The following is a 23,976-nucleotide window of genomic DNA, read 5'->3' as shown; positions in this document are numbered from 1 at the left end:
TGCTGGAATTTGGCAACTCCGCGTTGCTCTTGTAAAGTTCCAGCAAATTCCATCAATTGCCACGTGGTGGGATTTCTTCTTGCGCCCGGCTCCAGGACAGTAAATTGGTAAGTGTAAGCAAGTTTTGACATCCCCTAGCAATGGCCGCCGATAATTTTAGGAGGTAGGGGTCGGACGAGACATACGCACACATACACATAGACACTCACAACTATGTATTCACACACACGGGCGCACACACATCCATTCACAACACTCATTACTAAATTTTCAAGCATACACGCATGCACCAAATATTAATATTGAAAAACAATCCCACTTACCTGCAGCTCTGCCCTAGAGGTTCCAGAAGGCTTTGCCCTGCTGTCTTCCCTCACTGGCTGACCAGAGGTAAAGTTTATGTAACCGCACGAAATTCCGCTGAGTCTAATTCTGCAAGGTTTGCCCACCCTAATTGTAATATCTTCTTGGAGCAATAGTAACACCATATTTTGATATCTTTAAAATATTGTAAATGTACATTTTAAAATTATTATTTTGTCACATAATTCTGGTCAGCTGCGAATTGCATCCAACCAATATGTGCAAAGAAAGGTAACTCGAAGAGTTAAGTGGTTAACAATTGGAGTCAGTAATAGCACAAATTCAAGTACAGGTAAAGTTATCCTTCAAAGACTTTAATATGAATAACAGAAACTATCAGTGCCTAATTTGTGCTGGTGGTTTCAGGTGGTAGATGTACCAACAGTCATCGAAGGGGATTGGGACTTAGGACTTATATAAAAGACTGACCAAGAGCAAGACAGAGAAATGCAGGAAAGGGAGAAAGAAGGATTAATACAAAGAAAGGAAATCAGTTGCTAAGGGTGAAAACTGGGATGAAAAACAGCCTCCAAGAGTGAGAAAAAGAGAACCGAATTGAATGGTGGTGGAAGAAAGAGACCTAAGGTTAGGCAAACTTCCCCCTTAATTACAGAATGCGGGTTGCACCAGGCTGCTATATGTTTTTCATTTTATTTTGCGAGCAGGCGCCTCCAGACCACCGCATTACAAACTTACTGCCGGGCTGGTAGTGTTGCGATGTCGGTGCCACAGCGGCAGCAAGCTTCAGCTCATAGAAAGAGTCTGTATCACATGCCACCTCAGTGCAGCACCACTTGCACATCGGGTGCACTGTCTACCGTGAAACATGTCATGCATGCCAAACAGTGCATGCACGACAGTGCAAACAGAGTAGGGCACAACATGTGCCCCCATGCACAGTCCCCAATGGGCAATATCTCCCTGGGACCCTGTTTAGGCCCCTTCCCTGCCTTTCCACTGACCTTTTCATTGCGGGGTCCCCACAATAGAGTGGCGCTTTCCCCACTGCCGCCAGTGCGGGATCCAAGATCTTGGCAGGTGCAGCGATCTTGAGGAGCTCTGACTGCCCTCCTCGTAATCAGGTGGTTGCACCACCGAGGAGGTGGTGGTCGGACCCCCACCGACTGTACTGTGGTCACAAGACTGCCATTCTCGTAATCAGCCCCTAAATCCCGCAATCCTGCAATGGCTGCAAGCAACATTTTTATGATGTTGCTGGCAGCCAATCAGAGTGATCACTTGCACAGGATGCTGATTCCCGCAAGACCGAATTGGCCCAAGGGAAATAAAGCTCCCTGGGCCAATCAGAATGCTGTTTTTTAAATTGACATTCCTACAAGAGACTCCTGAGCCTGTCGCAGACCCAAACATCTAGATATACAAATATTCTTGACCCTTAATTTCAAAAATACTCCTGAATGAATTTACAACAAATAGCAAAAACACATTTGTGGACAAAGATCTAGCTTCCTGCCAAATTTGATGTAATTCCGTTCAGCAGTTTTTGAGACAGCCCTTCTTAAACAAGTCTACAAATTTGCATGGGGATTTTGAGTTTTTGGATCCCTCTTTTTTCTCTGCCCATGCTTGACGGATCACCCTGAAACTTTCCCATGCACAAACTAGTCAAAACGTAGCACCTTTTTGGAACGTATTGTGGAGATTCATCAAATGTGGCCAAAGTTATTAGTAAACCCCAAAACACTTTTCCTATGGATATAACTACCCAGTGGCAACTGCCACAGGTAATAAATATTGAGTGTTGTAGTATGTGAGGTGAAAAGTAGAACATGACAGGGGCACAAGTTAAAGTTACTTAATAAAAATAACTGTTGAATTTCAGTGTTTAATTTTCCCCTGATTATAAAGTCACTTTAACCAGTGAATATATATGTATATATTTATGAATGAGGGCTTGAATTACTATGCAGGACAAGGGATCAGATAGCAGGGATAAAAATATGAGAGTGGAGGAAGATGGACCGGAGTTCAAGGGTGAAGAAGCTAGTGTGCAGGTGTGAGGAGGCTAGAGTGTCCGGTCTCAAGCGTAGGGTGTAGAGTAGAGGGGTCAGTGTGCAGGTGTGAGGAGGCTAGAGTGTCCAGTCTCAAGCGTAGGGTGTAGAGTAGAGGGGTCAGTGTGCAGGTGTGAGGAGGCTAGAGTGTCCGGTCACAAGCGTAGGGTGTAGAGTAGAGGGGTCAGTGTGCAGGTGTGAGGAGGCTAGAGTGTCCAGTCTCAAGCGTAGGGTGTAGAGTAGAGGGGTCAGTGTGCAGGTGTGAGGAGGCTAGAGTGTCCAGTCTCAAGCGTAGGGTGTAGAGTAGAGGGGTCAGTGTGCAGGTGTGAGGAGGCTAGAGTGTCCGGTCTCAAGCGTAGGGTGTAGAGTAGAGGGGTCAGAGTGCAGGTGTGAGGAGGCTAGAGTGTCCAGTCTCAAGCGTAGGGTGTAGAGTAGAGGGGTCAGTGTGCAGGTGTGAGGAGGCTAGAGTGTCCAGTCTCAAGCGTAGGGTGTAGAGTAGAGGGGTCAGAGTGCAGGTGTGAGGAGGCTAGAGTGTCCAGTCTCAAGCGTAGGGTGTAGAGTAGAGGGGTCAGTGTGCAGGTGTGAAGAGGCTAGAGTGTCCGGTCTCAAGCGTAGGGTGTAGAGTAGAGGGGTCAGTGTGCAGGTGTGAGGAGGCTAGAGTGTCCGGTCTCAAGCGTAGGGTGTAGAGTAGAGGGGTCAGAGTGCAGGTGTGAGGAGGCTAGAGTGTCCGGTCTCAAGCGTAGGGTGTAGAGTAGAGGGGTCAGTGTGCAGGTGTGAGGAGGCTAGAGTGTCCAGTCTCAAGCGTAGGGTGTAGAGTAGAGGGGTCAGTGTGCAGGTGTGAGGAGGCTAGAGTGTCCGGTCTCAAGCGTAGGGTGTAGAGTAGAGGGGTCAGAGTGCAGGTGTGAGGAGGCTAGAGTGTCCAGTCTCAAGCGTAGGGTGTAGAGTAGAGGGGTCAGTGTGCAGGTGTGAGGAGGCTAGAGTGTCCAGTCACAAGCGTAGGGTGTAGAGTAGAGGGGTCAGTGTGCAGGTGTGAGGAGGCTAGAGTGTCCAGTCTCAAGCGTAGGGTGTAGAGTAGAGGGGTCAGTGTGCAGGTGTGAGGAGGCTAGAGTGTCCGGTCTCAAGCGTAGGGTGTAGAGTAGAGGGGTCAGTGTGCAGGTGTGAGGAGGCTAGAGTGTCCGGTCACAAGCGTAGGGTGTAGAGTAGAGGGGTCAGTGTGCAGGTGTGAGGAGGCTAGAGTGTCCAGTCACAAGCGTAGGGTGTAGAGTAGAGGGGTCAGTGTGCAGGTGTGAGGAGGCTAGAGTGTCCGGTCTCAAGCGTAGGGTGTAGAGTAGAGGGGTCAGTGTGCAGGTGTGAGGAGGCTAGAGTGTCCAGTCACAAGCGTAGGGTGTAGAGTAGAGGGGTCAGTGTGCAGGTGTGAGGAGGCTAGAGTGTCCAGTCACAAGCGTAGGGTGTAGAGTAGAGGGGTCAGTGTGCAGGTGTGAGGAGGCTAGAGTGTCCGGTCTCAAGCGTAGGGTGTAGAGTAGAGGGGTCAGTGTGCAGGTGTGAGGAGGCTAGAGTGTCCAGTCTCAAGCGTAGGGTGTAGAGTAGAGGGGTCAGTGTGCAGGTGTGAGGAGGCTAGAGTGTCCAGTCTCAAGCGTAGGGTGTAGAGTAGAGGGGTCAGTGTGCAGGTGTGAGGAGGCTAGAGTGTCCAGTCACAAGCGTAGGGTGTAGAGTAGAGGGGTCAGTGTGCAGGTGTGAGGAGGCTAGAGTGTCCGGTCTCAAGCGTAGGGTGTAGAGTAGAGGGGTCAGTGTGCAGGTGTGAGGAGGCTAGAGTGTCCGGTCTCAAGCGTAGGGTGTAGAGTAGAGGGGTCAGTGTGCAGGTGTGAGGAGGCTAGAGTGTCCGGTCTCAAGCGTAGGGTGTAGAGTAGAGGGGTCAGTGTGCAGGTGTGAGGAGGCTAGAGTGTCCAGTCACAAGCGTAGGGTGTAGAGTAGAGGGGTCAGTGTGCAGGTGTGAGGAGGCTAGAGTGTCCAGTCACAAGCGTAGGGTGTAGAGTAGAGGGGTCAGTGTGCAGGTGTGAGGAGGCTAGAGTGTCCGGTCTCAAGCGTAGGGTGTAGAGTAGAGGGGTCAGTGTGCAGGTGTGAGGAGGCTAGAGTGTCCAGTCTCAAGCGTAGGGTGTAGAGTAGAGGGGTCAGTGTGCAGGTGTGAGGAGGCTAGAGTGTCCGGTCTCAAGCGTAGGGTGTAGAGTAGAGGGGTCAGAGTGCAGGTGTGAGGAGGCTAGAGTGTCCAGTCACAAGCGTAGGGTGTAGAGTAGAGGGGTCAGAGTGCAGGTGTGAGGAGGCTAGAGTGTCCGGTCACAAGCGTAGGGTGTAGAGTAGAGGGGTCAGTGTGCAGGTGTGAGGAGGCTAGAGTGTCCGGTCACAAGCGTAGGGTGTAGAGTAGAGGGGTCAGTGTGCAGGTGTGAGGAGGCTAGAGTGTCCGGTCACAAGCGTAGGGTGTAGAGTAGAGGGGTCAGTGTGCAGGTGTGAGGAGGCTAGAGTGTCCGGTCACAAGCGTAGGGTGTAGAGTAGAGGGGTCAGTGTGCAGGTGTGAGGAGGCTAGAGTGTCCGGTCTCAAGCGTAGGGTGTAGAGTAGAGGGGTCAGTGTGCAGGTGTGAGGAGGCTAGAGTGTCCGGTCTCAAGCGTAGGGTGTAGAGTAGAGGGGTCAGAGTGAAGGTGTGAAGGAGCCAAAGTGGCGAGGTGAGGGAGTTACAGTGCCCGGGCCATGAGGTGAGAATGTACAGTGAAAGTGACAGAGTGCAGGGATCAGAAAGCATAGGGCATAGTAGATGGACTAAGTGGTCAGAAATGTTTGTTGGCCCTTTTACCAAGGTGATGCCTTGCCCCAGTCGGTTAGTGGTCTTGCTGGTATTTCCCGTTTAACTCATTCTGTATCCCTGTTAGCCCTCTTTATCCATGATGGCTTCCAGACTGCAGCCGCTGTGCTCCATGCCCCAACCATTGAACCTCATTATAAGCTGCCACCGCCCGGGAGACGGTGGGCATCCCTTGCTTCCTCTTTGCACCCAGGGTTGGTATGCTCCTGACAGAGCACCCACCTGGTGTAACATTGGCCCCTGCAGTGCGGGGGCCTGAGCTCCAAGGGGCCCGCTCAGGTGCTGTGCATGGGTGGCGGGCCCCTGGCCTGAGAACTGCTGCCTAGGTCAGGGGCTACATGTACTTTGCAGAGGACCCCCTCTAGTTTTGTTATGCCACTGCGGTGTCCAGAGCATGCCGCACAGCCGTAGTCCACCACACAGGACCTTGCAGGCACTGGCAGGTGAGTGGCTAAGACACTCAGAGTATTTATTCCTCGTGGCCTGTCATCGGGGGGATGGGAGCAAAGAGCTCTCTCTATCAAGGGCTTTCATTTCGTGTCCCTAAACACTGTCTCACGTTATGTAATGGTATTTAAATCTTGATACAGCGCACAACTCATCCACAAAGGGACATCTTGGCGCTGAAGTGGCAGGTGGATGGAAAGAGGCAAAAGTTAAAACAGCCTAGTTTTAAGGTGTTTTAAAAATTCTACTGTGTTAGGGCAAATGTGAATGAACAGAGGGAGTTTGTTCCAGTGGAGCGGCACCAGATAGGAGAAGGCTCGGCCTCCGTATTTAGTGGTGCAAATTTGTCAGGGGCGTAGAAGAAACAGGATACTTATTTGTATGTTCCTGCTTGGGACATAAGGGTGAGCCTGTATTGAAAGTGTTTTGGGCTTAACCCTAATAGCAATTTATGAGTTAGGCAAAGCAGTTTGAACAGTGCTTTCTTACGAATGGGAGCCAGTTTAGGGCTTCGAGTATAGGGGCTCACAAGGATCTCGGAGGCGGGTTGTTTACCAATCAAATGAAATATTTTGGACGACTTGTAGTTTTGACAGCAGGGATTCATTGGAGGCAAGGAACAGGCCGTTGCCATAATCAAAGCGGCTAATGACTAGTGCCTGGGTGGGTGTTCTGCGTGAGCTCATTGGAAGCCACCTGAAGATTTTTTTCAGTAGACGTACAATTTTCATAAAACAAATTAAAGCGTTTATGCTGTGAATAGAGGTAACAAATAAGTCAGTCTCACAAGGATACATTGTTTCTACTCATGGAATATTGTTGATGAAAGCAGTGCATTATGGAAGTTGTTGTTTCAGTTCCATTCAGTCGAACCAGTTCAGCCTACACAATAATTATAAATGGTAAAGGAATATACCAGGACTTGAAACGTTTGTCATGGTGACATGGAGTCCTTTGGTACCCCGAGCTGTGATCCTTCAAAAACCTTTGTCCAATACATTGTCCATCATCTCAGCCGCTCTGCGAGCCACAATCACCTCTTGCTGCATACTCTTCATATCCCATGGGCTTTTCAAAACCCACTGGTAAGTGCCCTCTATTTTTATAGCAATTCATTGTAAACCCTACCTTCATTCACGTTTGCCTCAGTGCAGAAGTCTCTGCTGGAAGGAATAAATGTTATGTCATATAGTTTTCTAGAGCACTCGAATACCCGGAGGCGTCTTGGAGTTTGCTTAAAGGCTAGCAGTGTAATGGGTGGACCCAAAGGAAAGAAACTACAGTGAGTTAAGTAACCAGGCTTTTAACGACTTCCTGAAGACTAGTACATTGTGAGCCTCCTTACTATGCAACCGGAGTGAGTTCCAGGCTTTTGTGGCTCCCAGTACAATGCTCTTTCCACCCCAGGTTGCCCGCGTGAACCTGGAAGACACCGCAAGTTTAGCGGCTGCAACTTTCCAAATTAGTTTTTTTACCACAGTCCTATACCAAAGGGTCTTCTTTACACTTCTATGTGGTTTTGTGGTGATTTATGCGCATTCCATGACACTAATACACGAGGTGGTCCTTTATATTTGAATTCTGTTTAAAAGGAAGCTGTTTTCATTCTTTAAGTGGCTTGGGACGGAGGAGCTCTCAGCCTATTTGCTGTCTCCCCTTTTTAAATTCATGGCATCTCTCCTTAGAGTAATGAGGTCAATTCAGGTTAGACGTTTTTCAGGAGCAGCAAGGTCTGTATGGTGAATACTCATCTCGTCTGACCATAAATAGTGGAAGTAAACTAAACCCAGCGTCTAAAGGTCAGAGAGAGCCAGCTGTCTTATGTTAGGCGCATGTCTTATCCATTCTTGTTTATGTTTTGCCCTTTGCATTCTGGGACTTGTAGTTTTGATTTCCCATTAATTGCTTGCCTACAACAAAGCAAACATTAGAAACTGGACTCTTTAAGCCATGAAACAACTTGAGGGGCTCTGCAAACTCCTACCCCACCCCCCCAATTGACCAAATGAGGGGTTTGCTTTGTAAACGTGTAACATTATTGCAGACATGAAAGTTGTTTACTCTCTGGAAGGACTCCATAGTGTCCTGTCCCCACCACGCCTTAGCCAGATGAACCGAAGCTTTCCCTGAACCCGAGGAAGTCTCTCAGATGTGCAGTAGCGGCTGCTGGAAATAAAAAGTGATGGGGCTGCAAGGCAGCGGCGGAGGAGGGGATTATTAATAAATCAGGGCTCCTCAGCTTCTTGCTCCGAGCAGGCCCTGCGACACCCTCAGAGACTCCCCATCCAATCTGCATGAGCGCAGCACAGGGATTGGCCGGAGCTGGGTGGTTTGACGCTCGCTCAGGCACAGGGCGTCTGTGCCGTTTCTCTATTCGGCAGTGGAATACAGCTGGGTTGAAGAAACCTAATAAATCTCGGAGCGAGACTGCGCAAGCGCAGCCTTCGCAGCCGAGACCTAAAAATAATAATAAAATATCATTTTGTTTTTCAGTCGCTGGCTCTGAGCCAGTGGTGGGAGGCTCCTCATCCATTGCGGAGGAGCCGCCGATGCTGTTGTGAATAAATCGATGAACGAGACAAGAATGCTATTTACATTTTTTCAATTAGTTGAAGACCCTTCTATCAGCCTCTCTGAAGCCCTGGTACAGTTTTGACCTGCCACACAGCGCTTTTCCTGCACAGTGTTGCCTCCCTACTTGTGATTTGCCTGGAGGGCGGCCAGGACTGGCCCCGTAGGTGCCTAGCACCAACCCGCTGTAGTTCTCTGTGTACATAAACACCAGTTGGGCAACCAGCATGCCCCAGGCCTGGCCGGGCAGCAGAGGCCTGGCCGGGCAGCAGAGGCCTGGTTCAAGCCAGGCAAAGCACCAGTTGCTTGGGGGGAGATCTCTGGGGAGAGATTAAGAGAGACTGCTGCCAACCACTCCATATCTCAGTCTGAAGATCAATTGATCAGGATATTGATCGCTCAGTGGTCTCTTTTCTGATTAAGCTTTAACACCAGTCAACCAGTAATTTAACAGAATATATGGCCTGGAAATATGAAAAGAAAGGCTGTGGGTTTAAAACGGTTTCCTGCTTTGTTAAAAAAAGTCCTATATGTTCTGATGGAGTTATTAACGTTTGCAACCCCTCCCCGAACCCCCCCTTAGGAGCTGCGGTCTGAGGGAAAACCAATTTGGCACATTCTCCCATTCGTCCTCCTTAACTGGCACGGGCAGCCTCTAGAAACAGTGTTTAAATGCACTTTTCTTTGGAGCCATATCAGAAGACAGCTGCAGGCAGACCCTGTAGTCCGCTAAAGGTATGCGCCCTGGGCATGAGCCCAGCTCGCCCATGCTAAAGACTGGCCCTGCCCCCCTACTCTTTCAGAGAGTGCTGCATGAGGGCACGCATCTTCTTCCTGTCCAACCTTTTGCCTGGGTCTGAGAAATGCCTGCTGTACATAAGGATGCTGGGCCTGTGACCACTGCCACTGTTTAAACATGGACGTCATTTAGAGGTCGCCAGGGATCGAAAGCGTGACCTCTGACCTCCCCCTGCTACCCCTGGCGCTGCCTTTGCGACCCCCGGCATGAGATCTCGGACAGAAACAAAAAGAGGATCTCGCGAGCCTTGTTTACTTTTAGAAGCCAGAAATGATGTAGACTGTTTATGAGAATACATGGATTTATGTGTGGAACAGGCATGTAAAACAATCTCACAGCAGAAGGCAGCAATCTTGCAATCTCGTTATTTATGTTCCTGATGGACAGAGCCCAGTTAAGGGGTCTCTCTGTCTTTGGCTGTCTGGGCATGTGAGGGGAGAGGAAACATCAGCATAGCAGAAAGATGAGGGAAGGAAGAGAGTGAGAGAGAATAGGGAAGATGAAGGGGAAAGGAGAAAGCAGACAGGAGGAGGACAATACAGAGTGGCAGGTCAGTGACAGATGAAAACAGGTGTGTGCATTTGTATGTGTACAGGACACCTGGGAGACAAAAGGAGACCAACGTGATAATGGGGGACATCAGCACCTATAAGGGAGATTGAGACAGGCCAGACAGGTGAGGGAAAGACACAGGCTTTACCAACAATGATAAAGAGACAGTAGAGAGAATGACTTAGGGGTTAGAAATGAATTATGAACATGGATGGATGAGAGAGATAGCTAAGAAAAAGAGAGATGACAATTCTTAAAGAGACAATTCAAAGAGCTAGAGAAATGAGACAGAGATGGGGAGAGGCAAGAGGTGATAAAGAGGCACACTGGTGTGAAAAATAACTCAAAGACAGAGGGTAGGGAGGTGAAAGAGGGGATCAAAAGAGATACATAAGAAAAATGTGAGATTGATGAGAAAGCAGTGAGAAAAAGACAGGTGAGAAAGAAACAGCAACAGTAGTGAGGAGGTAGAGATAGGGGAGAAGTGGAGAGGTGATACAGAGACACGGGCAGGTGATAAAAACAGAAGGATGAGTGAGTGGGACAGAGGTGGGAGAATGGTAATAGAGGCTATCAAGAGACAAGAAAGGTCATATGACCTCACTTCCTGTGATACCATTTGAGACAAAGGGCACATGATGTCACTTCCACTACCCCTGGCATTTTCGTGAATAGACATCTATGTGTTCAAACAGACTGGCCTCTGCCAATGGCTGCAGCCTTCTGCAAAGTAAACCAGGGCTATTTGCGCCAAAGTTTTATATGGTTCAATGCTATCAACCTGCTTTTTTTCTAATTGCTTTACTGTTTATCAGATCCTATGTATAAACCTGTTTAATGCCAAATTTTAACATTCAATTTACTTTGTGAAGTACAAGATAAAGCAATTTTTAGATTCCCTAAAGCTGCTGTTTCTCAAGTAATGTCAAACTACAGAAAAACAGAACTGGCTCTCTGTCTTTGAATAAAAGTCATTTCCCAATGCAAGGGTAACACATTTTATCTACATTGAGCTGGATACCAGTAACAACTCTGGTTGTTTACAGCAGTGTGAAATCCACTAGTTGCATGTTTAACAAGTTAGTATTATTTTATTTACATATCTATTGATTAGTAAAGCGCCGAAACCTTTGTACATATCCAAGCTCTAAACCAAAAAATGATGATGGAAGGAATGCTTGCAGTTTGTCTATCCACCGGCAAAGACTTGAGTAGCATTCCAATCCATAATTCTTTAGCCCACTATGTCACCTCAGATTAGAGCCAGCCACATGCAAATCAGTTTTGGTTCTGCTCCAATTGGAAGAGTCCAGCTCAAACTGCCAGGCCGGGTCCTTTCTGAACCCAGAAAACAAACAACGCAAGACAAGTTTCAGCTTGATTGGGGCTCATCAGTCGAGTGTAGCTTAGTTCCAGTGATACAGTGAGCAAGGGACCCACTTATGAGCTTACCCTTGACCACTTACTTCATTACATCAAACAAACAAAAGGTGATGGGGGAATGCTTGCAATTTGTCTAAACACTGGCAATCACTCTGGGTAGCATTCCTAACCATATTTTTTCTGTCCACCATGCCACCTCAGTTTAGACCCAGTCACCCAAATCAATATTTGTCCTGCTCCAGTCAGAACTGCCCAGTCCGAACTGCCAAGCAAGGTCCACTCTGAATTGGACCACAAACCTTCCCAACTCTGTCAGCCTTACTAATACTGACTTACACACATCCTCTAGTTTCAAACTTTATATATGTTTATGGACAGTATGTAAATATACTTTATAAAGCCTTGAACCAGTCCAGATGTAGCTTTGCAACGTTTTATTTCACAGGTTATCACATGTTAAACATCTTGCTGTTAAGTCTTTTCTGTACTCTATACTGTTTTTAACTCATTGTCCTGCAACTTGAAGCAAGCCCGAATTTTAACTGGCAAAAAGTGACCCCACTATACCAGATTACAAATGTCCTTTCCTGGCTGCACTCTGGCCTCGAGCATGCACAGAGAGGCTTGAAGTTCTGCAACGGGTTGTGATTAGGAAGCACCGGGGCCTGGGCCTCATCTAGAGGTCCTCTTCCCCTGGCACAAGCAGCCTCTGCAGTCCCACGCCTCCCCCTACCACCTACCAAAGGGCAGAGCTTTGGGAGGTTTAGTCCGCAGACCCTTGCCAGCATTGCAAACAAAGGGAGCCCAGTCACCAACCCTCAGTATCTGGGTTTCCACCCTCCAGTCGCATTGATGCAGGCAATGCTCTCCCTCTGTCTGGAAACCTGCCCTACCCACCCATTATGTGCCCTGCCAAACCAGGGCACCCAAAAGGAGGGATCCCAATTTGCTTTTATAAATAATACTGTGAGTCAAACTTGAGGATGAGCATCACAAGACATCCACTCCAGCATTTGCCGAATCCCCTTCTCGATGTTTGCATTATTTATCCACATATTTTCTAACAGGGCCATGATCCTGATCCTGAGGTTACAGCTTTCTTTGAGATCAGCCTAAAACTCTTCCTAGTATATACATCCAGCCATAAGTTTATGCACCCAGCCCCTGAGCTGGTCAGCTGTCATTACTGGAACTGTGGTATAGTGATGGCTTGGCAGTGGACACAATGTTCATCTGAATCTAGTGCTCATCGAAAGTACCTAATGTATCACTAGCTTCACATGCACATTATGCAATTTCCCTCAAATTGCATGCTATCTCGTGCTACCTCAAAAGGCATACTCTATGTTTCTAAATCCTGCATGAAAAACTGCTCTTTTGTCAGAACGTCTGATTGTTGCCCCTCCCTTTTGCTTTCAAATGGCCTCTCCTTCCCTTCCATCCCTTATAAACCTCCTCTCTCCCACACAGCCTCTCTGTGTCACATGCATCCTTGCCTTCCTGTCTATTAATGTATTTCTGAAGATTTATCATGGCTTCTATTATTTTAGCGGTCATGCCCCTGCAACCTAGCAACGCCTAGTGTCCTCTACCTCATCGATTGAACCTACCAAAGATCGACCTGAGCATAAATACAAAAAAACTAAAAGACCACATCAGCCTGGATATTTCAGTTATCTATGTCCTTGACTTGCAATGAACTGGTGCACTGAATGACAGTACCCAGCTAATATCTTCATGGTTACCTTTTAAAATATAGGCATTAGCCTTTAATTCTTTGATCTCCTAGTACCATGGTCCACACAAGCTTCCATACGTGTGTGAATATGGCTTACTAACAGTATTCTGATAAAGCAAATCACACCAGGATACAAAATGTGCCAGCGCATTCTTATTGCTTGCACGACAACAGCTCGGGCTTTTCAGGCACAAGCAAGCAGTCAAACCCCCATTTTTGTTATTATTCTTAACTCAAGACTAACTGGTGGCCTCAGGGTTGCCACCAGTTTGATAAAAAGAACTAAACAAAATAATGAACTCTAGAGATGACCTAGAAGTGACTTCACAGATTGTGGAGAGGACAGCATTGATTGTACTCTAGATGGGACCACTTTGAATATCCGCATCCAGCTGTTTGTCCCCCCCCCCCCCCCCCCTGTAAGAAGGATGCTCAGGGATGTTGTTCTTGCTTCACACTCTATGTTGTGGTCTCTCAACACTACATCTTTGATTGTGTCAAAATATAATTAGAATTATGCTATGAAATTTGAATATTTTCAGGCTTTGTGATTGGCCAGTTAAGGGAACTAATATCCAGTACCTATGGAAGTCTAATGTTAGGCAGCAGGTTCCTCTGAATTCTGGTTTGCCACCCAGGGCTGCATTTTTTTAAATGTGGCTTGCAGCCAGTGTATGCAGTCACAAGTGCACACTGTAATTAAAAAATAATGGAGGGACTCTCTATGTGCCTTCTTCATAGAGAATGCATCACACATCATATAGTGATGAGTTCATCTGACTTTCTAACTGTGTGCCTCTGACTTACCTCATTAAAGCATCTCAGTTATCACTGAAGCACTTGATGTTTTTGCGGGTCTGACTAATCGGATAGTGAGGCGAGCCAGGCCTTCAGCTAAATGGTTTAATAAGAAGCTTTTTCCTCAAAATTGACCTGTAAGCATCTAGAAATCTTTAGCTCAAAACGTATGATGCCGCGGACAAATACATTTATCGGAAGGCTTTGAAAGATTATAATAGACAGATTAGAGTCCCACATAGCCTTTTCTATGCGAGTTAGATAGAGTCCGCCCATAACACATCCAGAGAGCTTTTTTGTATAGTGAAATCTATTTCCTCTCTGGAACGGGTGTCTCCTTTTGTCACCCCCTCTGTAGCGGGCTGCAACCTGATTGCTCTGTTCTTCTTTGATAAAGTTGCTAATATCTATAGAACTTTTCCAGAGACAGTTAGAAATGCCCCATGCTTGGAATGTTGGTTCCAACCTCTGGGCTCTACTTTAGGACCCTCTAATTTCAATTTACTCACCGTAGAAGAGCAAGCACCTGGTGGTCAAAGGTGAAATCGGAATCACCAGGTGATCCAGCCTCACCCATAATGCTGGATCGCGGGATGGAGGCTATCTTACCCAGACTTTGTAATCTGCTTAATAAGTACTTGTAAGGTGGTGTGGTACCTGTAAAATGTAAATATGCCATGGTAGTGCCCCTTTTAAAGAAGCCTACCCTGTAGCCTAGAAAGCCTGAACATTTCAGGCCCATTTCTCTCCTTCCATTTTTCTTCAAATTAGCAGAGATGCATGTCAATACTCCGCTGATGAACTTTATCAAGGCTCAAGGTTTACTGCCTGGGACCCAATCAGGTTTCTGTCCACAGTACATCGCAGAATCTGGCTTCTGAATCCCTTTGACTGATTGTGGAAGGTGACAAAACTGCTGCGCTGATTATGTTAGACTTAAGTGAAGCATTCAACACCATATCTCGTGGCCTTCTCCTCAAACGGTTGTGGAAATGTGGCATCGCTGAACTAGCTTTACGTTGGCTAGCCTCATTCCTTTAGAACCACACCTTCCATATTTTATTTATTTATTGCAGATTTATATAGCACAAACTCGACCCAAAGGTATTGGAGCGCTTTACATGAGCACCAGTTACGTTACACAAGAACATATTCATTTTTTAAAAATGTTTGGGTAGACACGGGGAGATTAAGTGATTTGCCCAGAATCACAGGATGTGGAGTCCACCCTCAGGCTCGAACCTTGGTTTCCCAGCTCCAAGGTCAGCAGTCTAGCCGTGAGACCACATCCTCTCCCCTCATAGGCAAATTGTCCCCACGTTACTTGGTCACACTGGCAGGAGACCATGCCAGTGCACCACAGCCAACATTTAGGAGGTGCTGAATGCCCTGTGCAATTCCTCTGGTGGGGCGGGCAGTTCAAAGCCGTGGGATCCTTTTTACCTGCTACTAAAGCACCCTCCCAAGCTTGTCTACTCCGAACCTCTCGCATGCGTCTCTAGTAATACCTAGAAGGGTGGTAAAGGGCTTACTGGTTACACAGGAATTATGACATGGGATGTTTCATAAGAAGACTTTGGGTGAAACTTTGGGGAACAAAGTGTGGGAAATGTAATGAAAACACAAATTCCCACATTATTGCTCAAAATCCAGCAGTATTTCCACGCCCACCCTCAGAGTTCCTTTGAAGGGGCAAGGGTGGATAAAATCCACCAAATTTGGAATACCTCCCTAAATGGTTTTTTTTCTCAAGTGTCATAGAAACTCATCTCATCTCCAAGGATGCTTTGTTTGGAAATAATATGTATTTTTAAAATCCCAGTTTTTTAAATCTGTATGCAAATGGGTCTAAAAGGGGTTTCCAGCAATGACCAGACAGGGCAGTATACAATAAAATGTGTTAATTTCGCAGTGAATCCTTTCACTGTCCTACCACACAGTTTGTAATCAAATTCTTCTCAGTGAATAATTTTGAACAAATTGAAGAGTTCTTAGAGAATCAACTTAATTGTAGTCCCTTCCCATGTTGAACTCGAAAATCCATATCCAGGTTCAGTTTTCCACGCTAGGTTCAGCAATTTCCATAAACAACAGAGTTCGTTATCATAAATGTAGACATTGACTCCCACCAGAGTTTACATTTCAATTAAATACATTCCAAGTATAATTTGGGGTCATTGGCTAAAAGGATGACACCTGAACAAACAGAAAAACCCTGTTGGTGTAATCCACCAGTCTTTTGCAACAGTGATTCTAAATCCATACCTGCCACCCCTTGAAAGATAAGATTTATTTTCCCCTTATAAATGGCCTTTCGTGAATGCCAGTAACTAGCTCACAAATTAGAAATGCTCCCTTGGACGTCAGGCTGCTCCACATTGGTTTTCGCCTTAATGAAGCAAATCTAATATCCGTGATGTGAGATAGCGTCTGGAACAGGATGGTTCCTGCAAATGCCAGACAACTGGGAGACAGGAGCCTGTGTATTGTGCCACTGCAAAAACATCCTTCTCATTATCATTGAGAACACTGTGCGGTACGGAAGAAGCGGATCAGGGGCGGAACGCAAAACGATGCCCGTGCCCCCTGCAGAATGTGAAGAGGGGCCCCTGGGTCTCCCATATCTCACAGATGTTCATTGGCCTTGAGCTGAATTGTCCCGCCCTGGAGGACTGAGGGGCCCCTGAAGGGTTGAGGGGCTCATGCATTGCAGGGTATGCAGGGGTCTACATTTTGCGCTACCGAGGGATGTCCAGCGATTCGTACCGCAAAGGGACACGTGGCCAAAATTTATAAAAATGCTGCCTCATTCCTATCAATAGAGTGGGAATCAGCTTTTGACTGACTGAAAATAGCTGTGAATGTAGGGATGGAGGCCTGCGAGAGACAGCAGATCTCCAGCCATGAAATCGCTTCCACAGAATCCCTGCTTTCCTTTGCAGGGACAAGGGCTGGAATGGAATTTTAAACACTTGTTCAGCCCTAGAGTACACCAGCATTTTTTGCTTTCTGATCACCTGGATTTTGGACTTTTATTGTGAGTTAGTCTCTCACTACCTGAATCTCACTTGTGGTAAATGCGTGGTAGTTGGACACCACATATTTACCACCAGTGTCTGCTTTTAAAGAAAGGTGGTATCTGAAAAACAAAAAAGTTTGCTGTTTGGCTGTCTGACTTCTTTCCGACAGCGGTGCCCCACCTTGCACTGGCATCAGAAAGCTTACTCGAGTGAGGGCATCAGACTGCCTGCCCCATTTAGAACGGACAACCTGAAGTATTTTATTTTTCTATCCCCCGTTCCAAGAAAAACCTGTCAGTGTAAAACTGAAGAAAACAAAAGAACCCTCCACACTGGCCAATTCTGAGGCCTCTAGCTCTGCAGGACAGACTGCTAGTCACCACAGCCTTTGTCCGGGGAGGTCTTCCACAGTTCGCTCTGGTCTGCAGATCCTTCTTGGAATCAAGAGCCCTTCTGCTTTGTTGTATATCCGAAGCAGGCAAATATGAGTTCAACTACTCCACCTTTGGAGAGCAGCTCAAGTCCCTGACTGCCAGCTGTATTCAGAAGTTATTGAGTCCTTGTGTGAGTCCTTTACTTACAGCAGGAGTCAGGAGTCTTTTTTCAGTGGGGCCTTCTTCAGGTGGAGCCTCTAGAGGTCCAAGAATGTTGTGAGGCGGTGGTGACCAAGTGAACTAGACAGTGATTGTAGATAATTTACCCAGCCCATTCCATTTTCTTGCCATTTGCCATCTTCTTTTGCAGCACTTTCGCTTGGCCTGTCTCTAATATTACCTACCAGTCCCTGTTTCAAGATGACAATACCCAGCTACCACCTGGTAGACTTGGCTTCAGCTCTTTCGTCCCTATTTAGATGAACACCTATCCTAACAATGTCCAAACACATTTTTCTCTTATTTTGACTGGAACCTGGTGCTTACAAGGGTCATGGAAATGAATAGAAGCCCACACTGGCATATCCAAGTCAAAAAAGGGAGTGCTAAGACTGCCCTTTGTCTTACCAAATGTCCCTGTCCACTTTCAGATATTCAGTCCCTGATAATTGGTCAGCAGTTGACACCCATCTGCTCTTTCAGGGCTCAGGTGCAGGCTGTTATGTGCATAGCCAGGGACATTAACTCTCCAAGCCATGTTTATGTAATTACTTTTGCACTTGAGCTATCAAACATCTGATTTTAATATTAAAGCAGATTTTGAAAATTAAGAAAGAAATGACCTTTGAACATTTTTCCTAGATTTTCCAAGGCAGATACAGGAATAGGATGCTAATTCTGCATAGGCCTGTTCATGAAGTAGTGTAGCGATGACTGCAGAAAGAAAGAACTTTTAGGTTTTGTTTCACTGTGAAAGCACACTTCCCCTGAGATGTAGTGCCCGATGTTTACCCTGTGAGCCTACAAGGTCAACTTTAGGGGTGACTTATGACCATGTAAAAATAGGGTTTTTGTACACAGAAAAGGCATTTTTGCCTGCCATGTGGCGCTGCAGTGCATTTAAACTGCTGCACAGCCAGAGCAGTGTTGGTCATGGCAGATATACATTTTTGTGATATATCAGCACAGTGTATACACACACTGCATCCCACATATGATATTTAATTTCCACGAGATAGGTGCTTTTTCTACCCCATGTGGAATAGCCTCATCGAACAGTTAAATAGACAACGTGGGTGAAAACAATTTTACCATTAACATTTTAGTGGGATAGCACATGAGCTGTAGCAGTGAGTAGCAGTGTCCTAATACAGAGTCCTCCTAATACCAACAAAAATGGAGTCCAGGAAAAGCCTACAAATATGGATGACCATGTAGAAAAGCCACATTTTACGCACATATCTTACAAATCAATAAAAGACACGGGCCATCAAGCGAATCAGAGGACCGAAGCCTTATTTCATTGTCACAATGATGTACACCGCTTGCAAGTTCAGGGTGGCCTGACGCTCTCGATTGAGTGGTGTCCTATCAGCTGAATACTCTTTGGGTGCTTGTGAGCATCATTAAGGGCATATGTAGTGTTTACATAAGACACACACTGAGAGCACTAAACCTGAAGCTGGGGCTTCTGCATTGTTGAACACTGCTACAACATGCCTAACTATGGGTTGTTAGTTAACAGAAATCATCCTGCTGTGAAGGAAAATAACCAATAATTTAGAAAGAGGCTGAAGAAACCCATCGGGTCCTCCGCTGAGAGCGACGATGAGGCAATTGCCAGTGTTAACTGCAGTGGGGTCTCCAGGAAACTGGACATTGTCCTGCCTGCAACTGGGATGAAGCCCAGCATCCCTTCAATGTCCATCACTGACTGGAGCATCTCAAGATGAATGATAGTGATAACTTACAGCCAGGGAATGGCATGTGTGAGCGAACTAGAGCTGGAAAGCCCGTCAGCTCTTAAATATCCACGGCATCAAGATCATACCCCAATCACTGGTTCCATATAGCAGGAGGAGGATAAAAGTCATGCCTGAGCTTCAGGATACATCCTGACTATGTAAATGAGTTTCATTTAGATTTAAATTATATCAATGTGTAGGTATCCTGAACATCTGCCATTGACCCAGTACTGCTTTACCTAACTAGAAACTTCTGCTCTCATCTTACCATATTGAGTGGGCTATCTATTGTTAGAGAATAATCTAGAGAGGCGGTGGCACAATATGGGTCTGGCACCTTGCCAGACTATCGGAAGAGCAGTGGCATTGTAAACGCTCCTTATTTAGAGTAATTGTGTGCAAACCTGCCTTCTATGGATATCCTGATATTGTGTCATGGCTCTGACCCAAGAGGTCCACCTTTGACCACACCTCACCACATCTGATCTATCGTGATGCACAAGGCACATCACCTTGTTCGCACCTTTGAAACATTTGCTGTATTGTACTGAAATTGTGGTAGGGTTTGATCTACTATCAATCCCTGGTCAGACGGAAGGCCGTTTGGAATACGCTTGTCAGACTTGTGAGATAATAGTACCAAAAGGCATTTCTGTTGCACTGTTTTTCAGTGTTCATGGTATGAAGAACCCTACACCCTTTACACGAGTCATTTTCGTAGAGTAGCCGTAAACCAGAACATTTGGCTTATAGTAATTGTCAGAAGTCAGAGATCCAGCCAAGACTGGTACAAGAAGAGGACCTAGGCAAGATCCCCCCAAAAAATGTCTAATGAGAGAAATAACTTGACCAGCCACTTGCACTTGCCCCCTTTGCATTGAGAAGTGATATCTGGGAATGATGTGGTAAAAAATTATGATTTCTCTCCCAGTCGTTATATTTTTATATGGAAACTCAGGAAAGTAATTAAATTCAGTTGGGCTGTGTGATTTAATTGACGTGCCAATCATGCTCTGTTTAACTATGCCCCTGGGAATGTCTACAGGCAGGAAATCTTTCATTGGGAGGTGAATTTGCCACCCCGGTTGTCATAGGACACATCTGGACTGTCGAGTTTGGTTTGAAATTCCTATGACATTTAATTTACTTATGTCTCCCAAACATCAATAGCGTGGTTGTCTTTCTAATTAAGTCGCTTGGGTTGGCAGCCGCATTGTCACACAGACCTGCTCCTGGATTTAGTTCATGAGCATTTTAACTCGAGCAACAGCTTGTACCATGACAACAGGGTACATTGACAGAGGCCGCAGCACCTCAATATGGTCAAAGGGTTTCCACAGGTTCCTGGATTTCAGCACCATCCGGTCAATTGAAAAACGGTTACAGTGACTATGAGGTTGCACGCATAGACCATCTGAAATGCTTTTTAATGAATGTGTGTGTAGTCATGGTTTTATAAACTTATAAATAAATAATGCATCCCCAAATTAAAAGTAGTGTTAAAGACATATAACGTGTTTCAGGGGTCAGTTGGTCACCTGGTACATACCTTCTAGAAGACTCATCTTTTGTTCAAAGTTATTTCTGGGGAGCTACAACATCCTCACTCAGAGAGATTTATTAGAAGAAATCCAAGGAAGGTCTGCAGTTGATTAGCAAGGTCTTATTTAGATTATGGAACTTGTATGAGAGATTTGGTGCACTGGGGCCAGGGATGTGGGCTAAGGATCAGTGTAATGTAAGATGGCTTTAGCTCTGCAAGAGGGATGCATAAACATGTTGGGGTTTCTAGATCTGAGTTGGTGTGGCGTAGAAAGCGGTGCCATCCATCTAAGAGCATGTAAGCAATCACAACATGATGAAACGTGGCAGGAAACATTGGAGGTTCTAGTATTGGCATAAGTGGGGGGTAAAGAGGCACTCCAGTAGAATGCCTTTTTGCCACTTAAGTAATGATGATAAAAAATATCTTGCTTTAGAGTAAAGTTGCTAGCATGTTGTTACAAAAAACTGAATAAATTGGCCAGGGAAATCAAGTGGGAGAAGAGAACGGGCTTGAACATTTTAGAGTGGGCCATTAACTGCAAGTTCCTTCCATTGTCGAAGCTCTTCCTGCATTGGGTGGCGATAAGGGAATGTTTGGGTTCTCAGAGGCAGGTGTTTATTAAAATGCAAACAAATAAACTGGTGGCAGCATCTCTGGCTTCCGGTCGCATGACATTGCCGACAAATGTACGTCTTGTCTCAGATACAGCGGCTCCTCTTATAATTGGACTCTGAGAATGGTGGGTACTATGAGTCTTTATACCCTGGGAACTTACTATCTTCTGGGCCCCCCTGGGGGAGGGGGGGCTGGCTGGACATATTCTCTGGCCTCATGAAGGAAGCACCTTTCTGGTTCACACTATGGTCACCCCTGTCGTCGGTATGCACCTGTTGGTTTCTTTCTTTCCTGGTCTATCCTTAATAATAAAAGGGTCTAAGATGTTTTTATTGTGTATATACCTTTTGTCTTTGAATAATTCTCACTCTGCTTTCTATGCGCCACACGCATTTGGCGATGCATCGCGCGCAACAAAATTCGACTTATTTATTTTTTCCGTTACTTACCTGAAATCGTCCATATGCCGCATTTTAAACCACCCCCACCCTGCCCCTCCCCCGCCCCACGTCACCGCCCAGTGGCACGCCCTATACGGGCCGTGGCTGTCCATTTGTAATGGAAGATACGCGTAAATTATACAAATTTTTCCAACCAGACAATTGAATAAATTGGCCGGGGAAATCAAGTGGGAGAAGAGAACGGGATTCGACATTTTAGAGTGGGCCATTAATTGCAAGTTCCTTCCATTGCAGAAGCTCTTCCTGCATTGGGTGGCGATAAGTGAATGTTTGGGTTCTCAGAGGCAGGTGTTTATTAAAATGCAAAGGAATAAACTGGTGGCAGTATCTTAGGAACCTTCAGCACTGTCTTCCAGATATCACCAGGATTTATGCACGTCATTCTAAACATAATGTCTCGGCCTCTTCAAATGTCAATGAAGGCCTAATGCAACAACTTAACCAAACGCCAACCCAAGTTTTCATCACCAGAGTGATGCAAACTCAGGTGATGCAAACTTAGGTGATGCAAACTTAGTTTGGCATTTGGTTAAGGATGGCCAGAGTAAGCAGGCCTTCTGCATCACCAATAAACTACCACTTCTTGGGGGCTGGAAGCACAACTAGACAGACAATTTGGCCTCCCCCTGGATCATTGGACCCCATCAAGCGGTACAACATGAGGAAACTTCACTGTCACCAACTGTAAAAGCATGCATGCTTCATGCGTGTGAGTATGGGAATGGCCACCAGAGATGCTCATATTGTTAGAGTTTTCTTTTTTGTTTTTTTTTAACATCTTTTTATTAAACATAAACAAGCTTCAGTTCAATATCCATTCAAAAATCACATATTATGAGAATTGTTAGAGTTAAGTTTGGTTTAACACACAAAAAACAGTTTGTTAACAATACCACTGTGTCATTAACTTTCTTGTTGCATCTGAGCAGCAGCGCCAGGACACCACCTGGCTTAAGTCAATGAGGTGTAAAGAAGGAACGAGGCAAAAGGCCTTTTCCTTCTGGAATCTCGAATAAAATCTCTATCCACCAGGACTGACCCAACCTTCCTCCAACCACATCCCGAGGCAGTAACTGTCCACTTGCCTCCCAGAAGCCAGCTGCCTCTCCAATTACGCATTGACCAGACCCTTGCCCTGGAGCCTGTACAGCGCTTCGAAGCCTTTTGGCTAGGTCTGCACTCTACAAACAGCACACTCATGCAGACAGAGCACTCATCACTGTCCTTATAGATTTGCTCCTAAACAAGCAGCAATCAATGCAAGAAAACCCCAAGCCTACAGCGAACTCTGGGGTTAGCGCTGCAATCCAAAGCCGGGAGCGTGGAAGTACTGCGCTATTCTAAGCTCACGCCCACTCAAACATCTGCGCTGTAATTCCACCCCCGCACATCCTCACCCTGGCGAGCGGAGCGCAAACATCTCTTTGGCGGGTATTGCTCAGTTGTTAAACAGTACAATGGCTGGGGGCTCCGGTCAGCGGCGCCCCGCCGTGTTGCGGTGCTCCGCCGCGCCCCGGGCTCACCCTGCGTGGGAAGTCGCACACATATTTACCTCACGCACACAGCCCACACGGGGAGACACCCTCCTCGCAATACAAAACGGCAACTGAGGAAACACTGTCTGCAAGGAAATGTCAACATTGCAATTCGATCCATTCCTTAACTGCAGAGCAATTTTTTTCCAGTCAGTTTCTATTCTCCACAGCATCAGCTTAGCACAGAGAGTGAGCTACAAAAACAAAACAGTTTGCAATCCCACAACTCAAACATGCGCTTGAAATTTAATAAAAAACATGTGATTTTATGATGTTATCGCCTCTTCTGCAAAAACAACAGGACACCCTTGGAAGCTGGCAGGTTAAAAAAAAATCTGTTGACTGTATGTGAAGCTTTGGAGCTAAGAAAGCACGCCCGTCTTCGCTTCACAGGAGAGTGTGTAGATTGCCCTTCGTGCTAATGACATTTAAATCCGCTCTTTTGAATGCCGTGCACACTCGCCGCACCCCGGAGCCCTGGAGCGGCTCGTGCAGACCAGCAAGGCGCAGAGAGAATGGTGCCGGCCCGGCGGCGGCTGCCGTGTGTTTACATTCACATCATCACTATCATACAATGGGAGACTGAAAGCATACTCACCAGCTCCACCGATCCATAATGTTTTCTGCTGAACTGTCCACGTCTGCAGCCCAAGTCTTCCGAGACAGAGCTGGAACAAAAACGCCTCATCAGTATGCATAGCTAACCGGCCATAGCATCCTGCAAAGAACCTGCTAGCAGCTACTACGAGCATTCATTTTACTGAGCAGGGGCGGCGGTGCGCCGGCTCGACACCGCAGGGGAGGCTCCCTGGCAGCATGCACACCCCCCAGCAGCCGGAGCAGGGTCTGGCGCGCGCATCCCCCTCAGGCAGAGTGGCATGCCAGAGCCCTCACAGCAGAGGGAGGCATGATTCAATTAAATATTGTGTCATTAGGGATCGATGCC

At 46.5% G+C, this 23,976-nt stretch overlaps 1 protein-coding gene across 4 annotated transcripts in view; it reads right to left on the bottom strand.

Moving 5' to 3' along the window:
* The window catches only part of GARNL3 (GTPase activating Rap/RanGAP domain like 3), a 949,195-nt gene that overhangs the window by 416,805 nt on the left and 508,414 nt on the right, over positions 1–23,976 (bottom strand). For all 4 annotated transcript variants that reach the window (XM_085613708.1, XM_085613711.1, XM_085613709.1 and 1 more), the window contains one exon: positions 23,629–23,698. In XM_085613708.1, coding sequence (XP_085469834.1) covers positions 23,629–23,698 — 70 coding nt within the window. The remainder of the gene's footprint in view (positions 1–23,628; positions 23,699–23,976) is intronic.

Source organism: Triturus cristatus, chromosome 1_2 (genome assembly GCF_964204655.1).
Source record: "Triturus cristatus chromosome 1_2, aTriCri1.1, whole genome shotgun sequence".
Lineage (NCBI taxonomy): Eukaryota > Metazoa > Chordata > Amphibia > Caudata > Salamandridae > Triturus > Triturus cristatus.
This window is presented reverse-complemented; position numbering and strand designations above follow the sequence as displayed.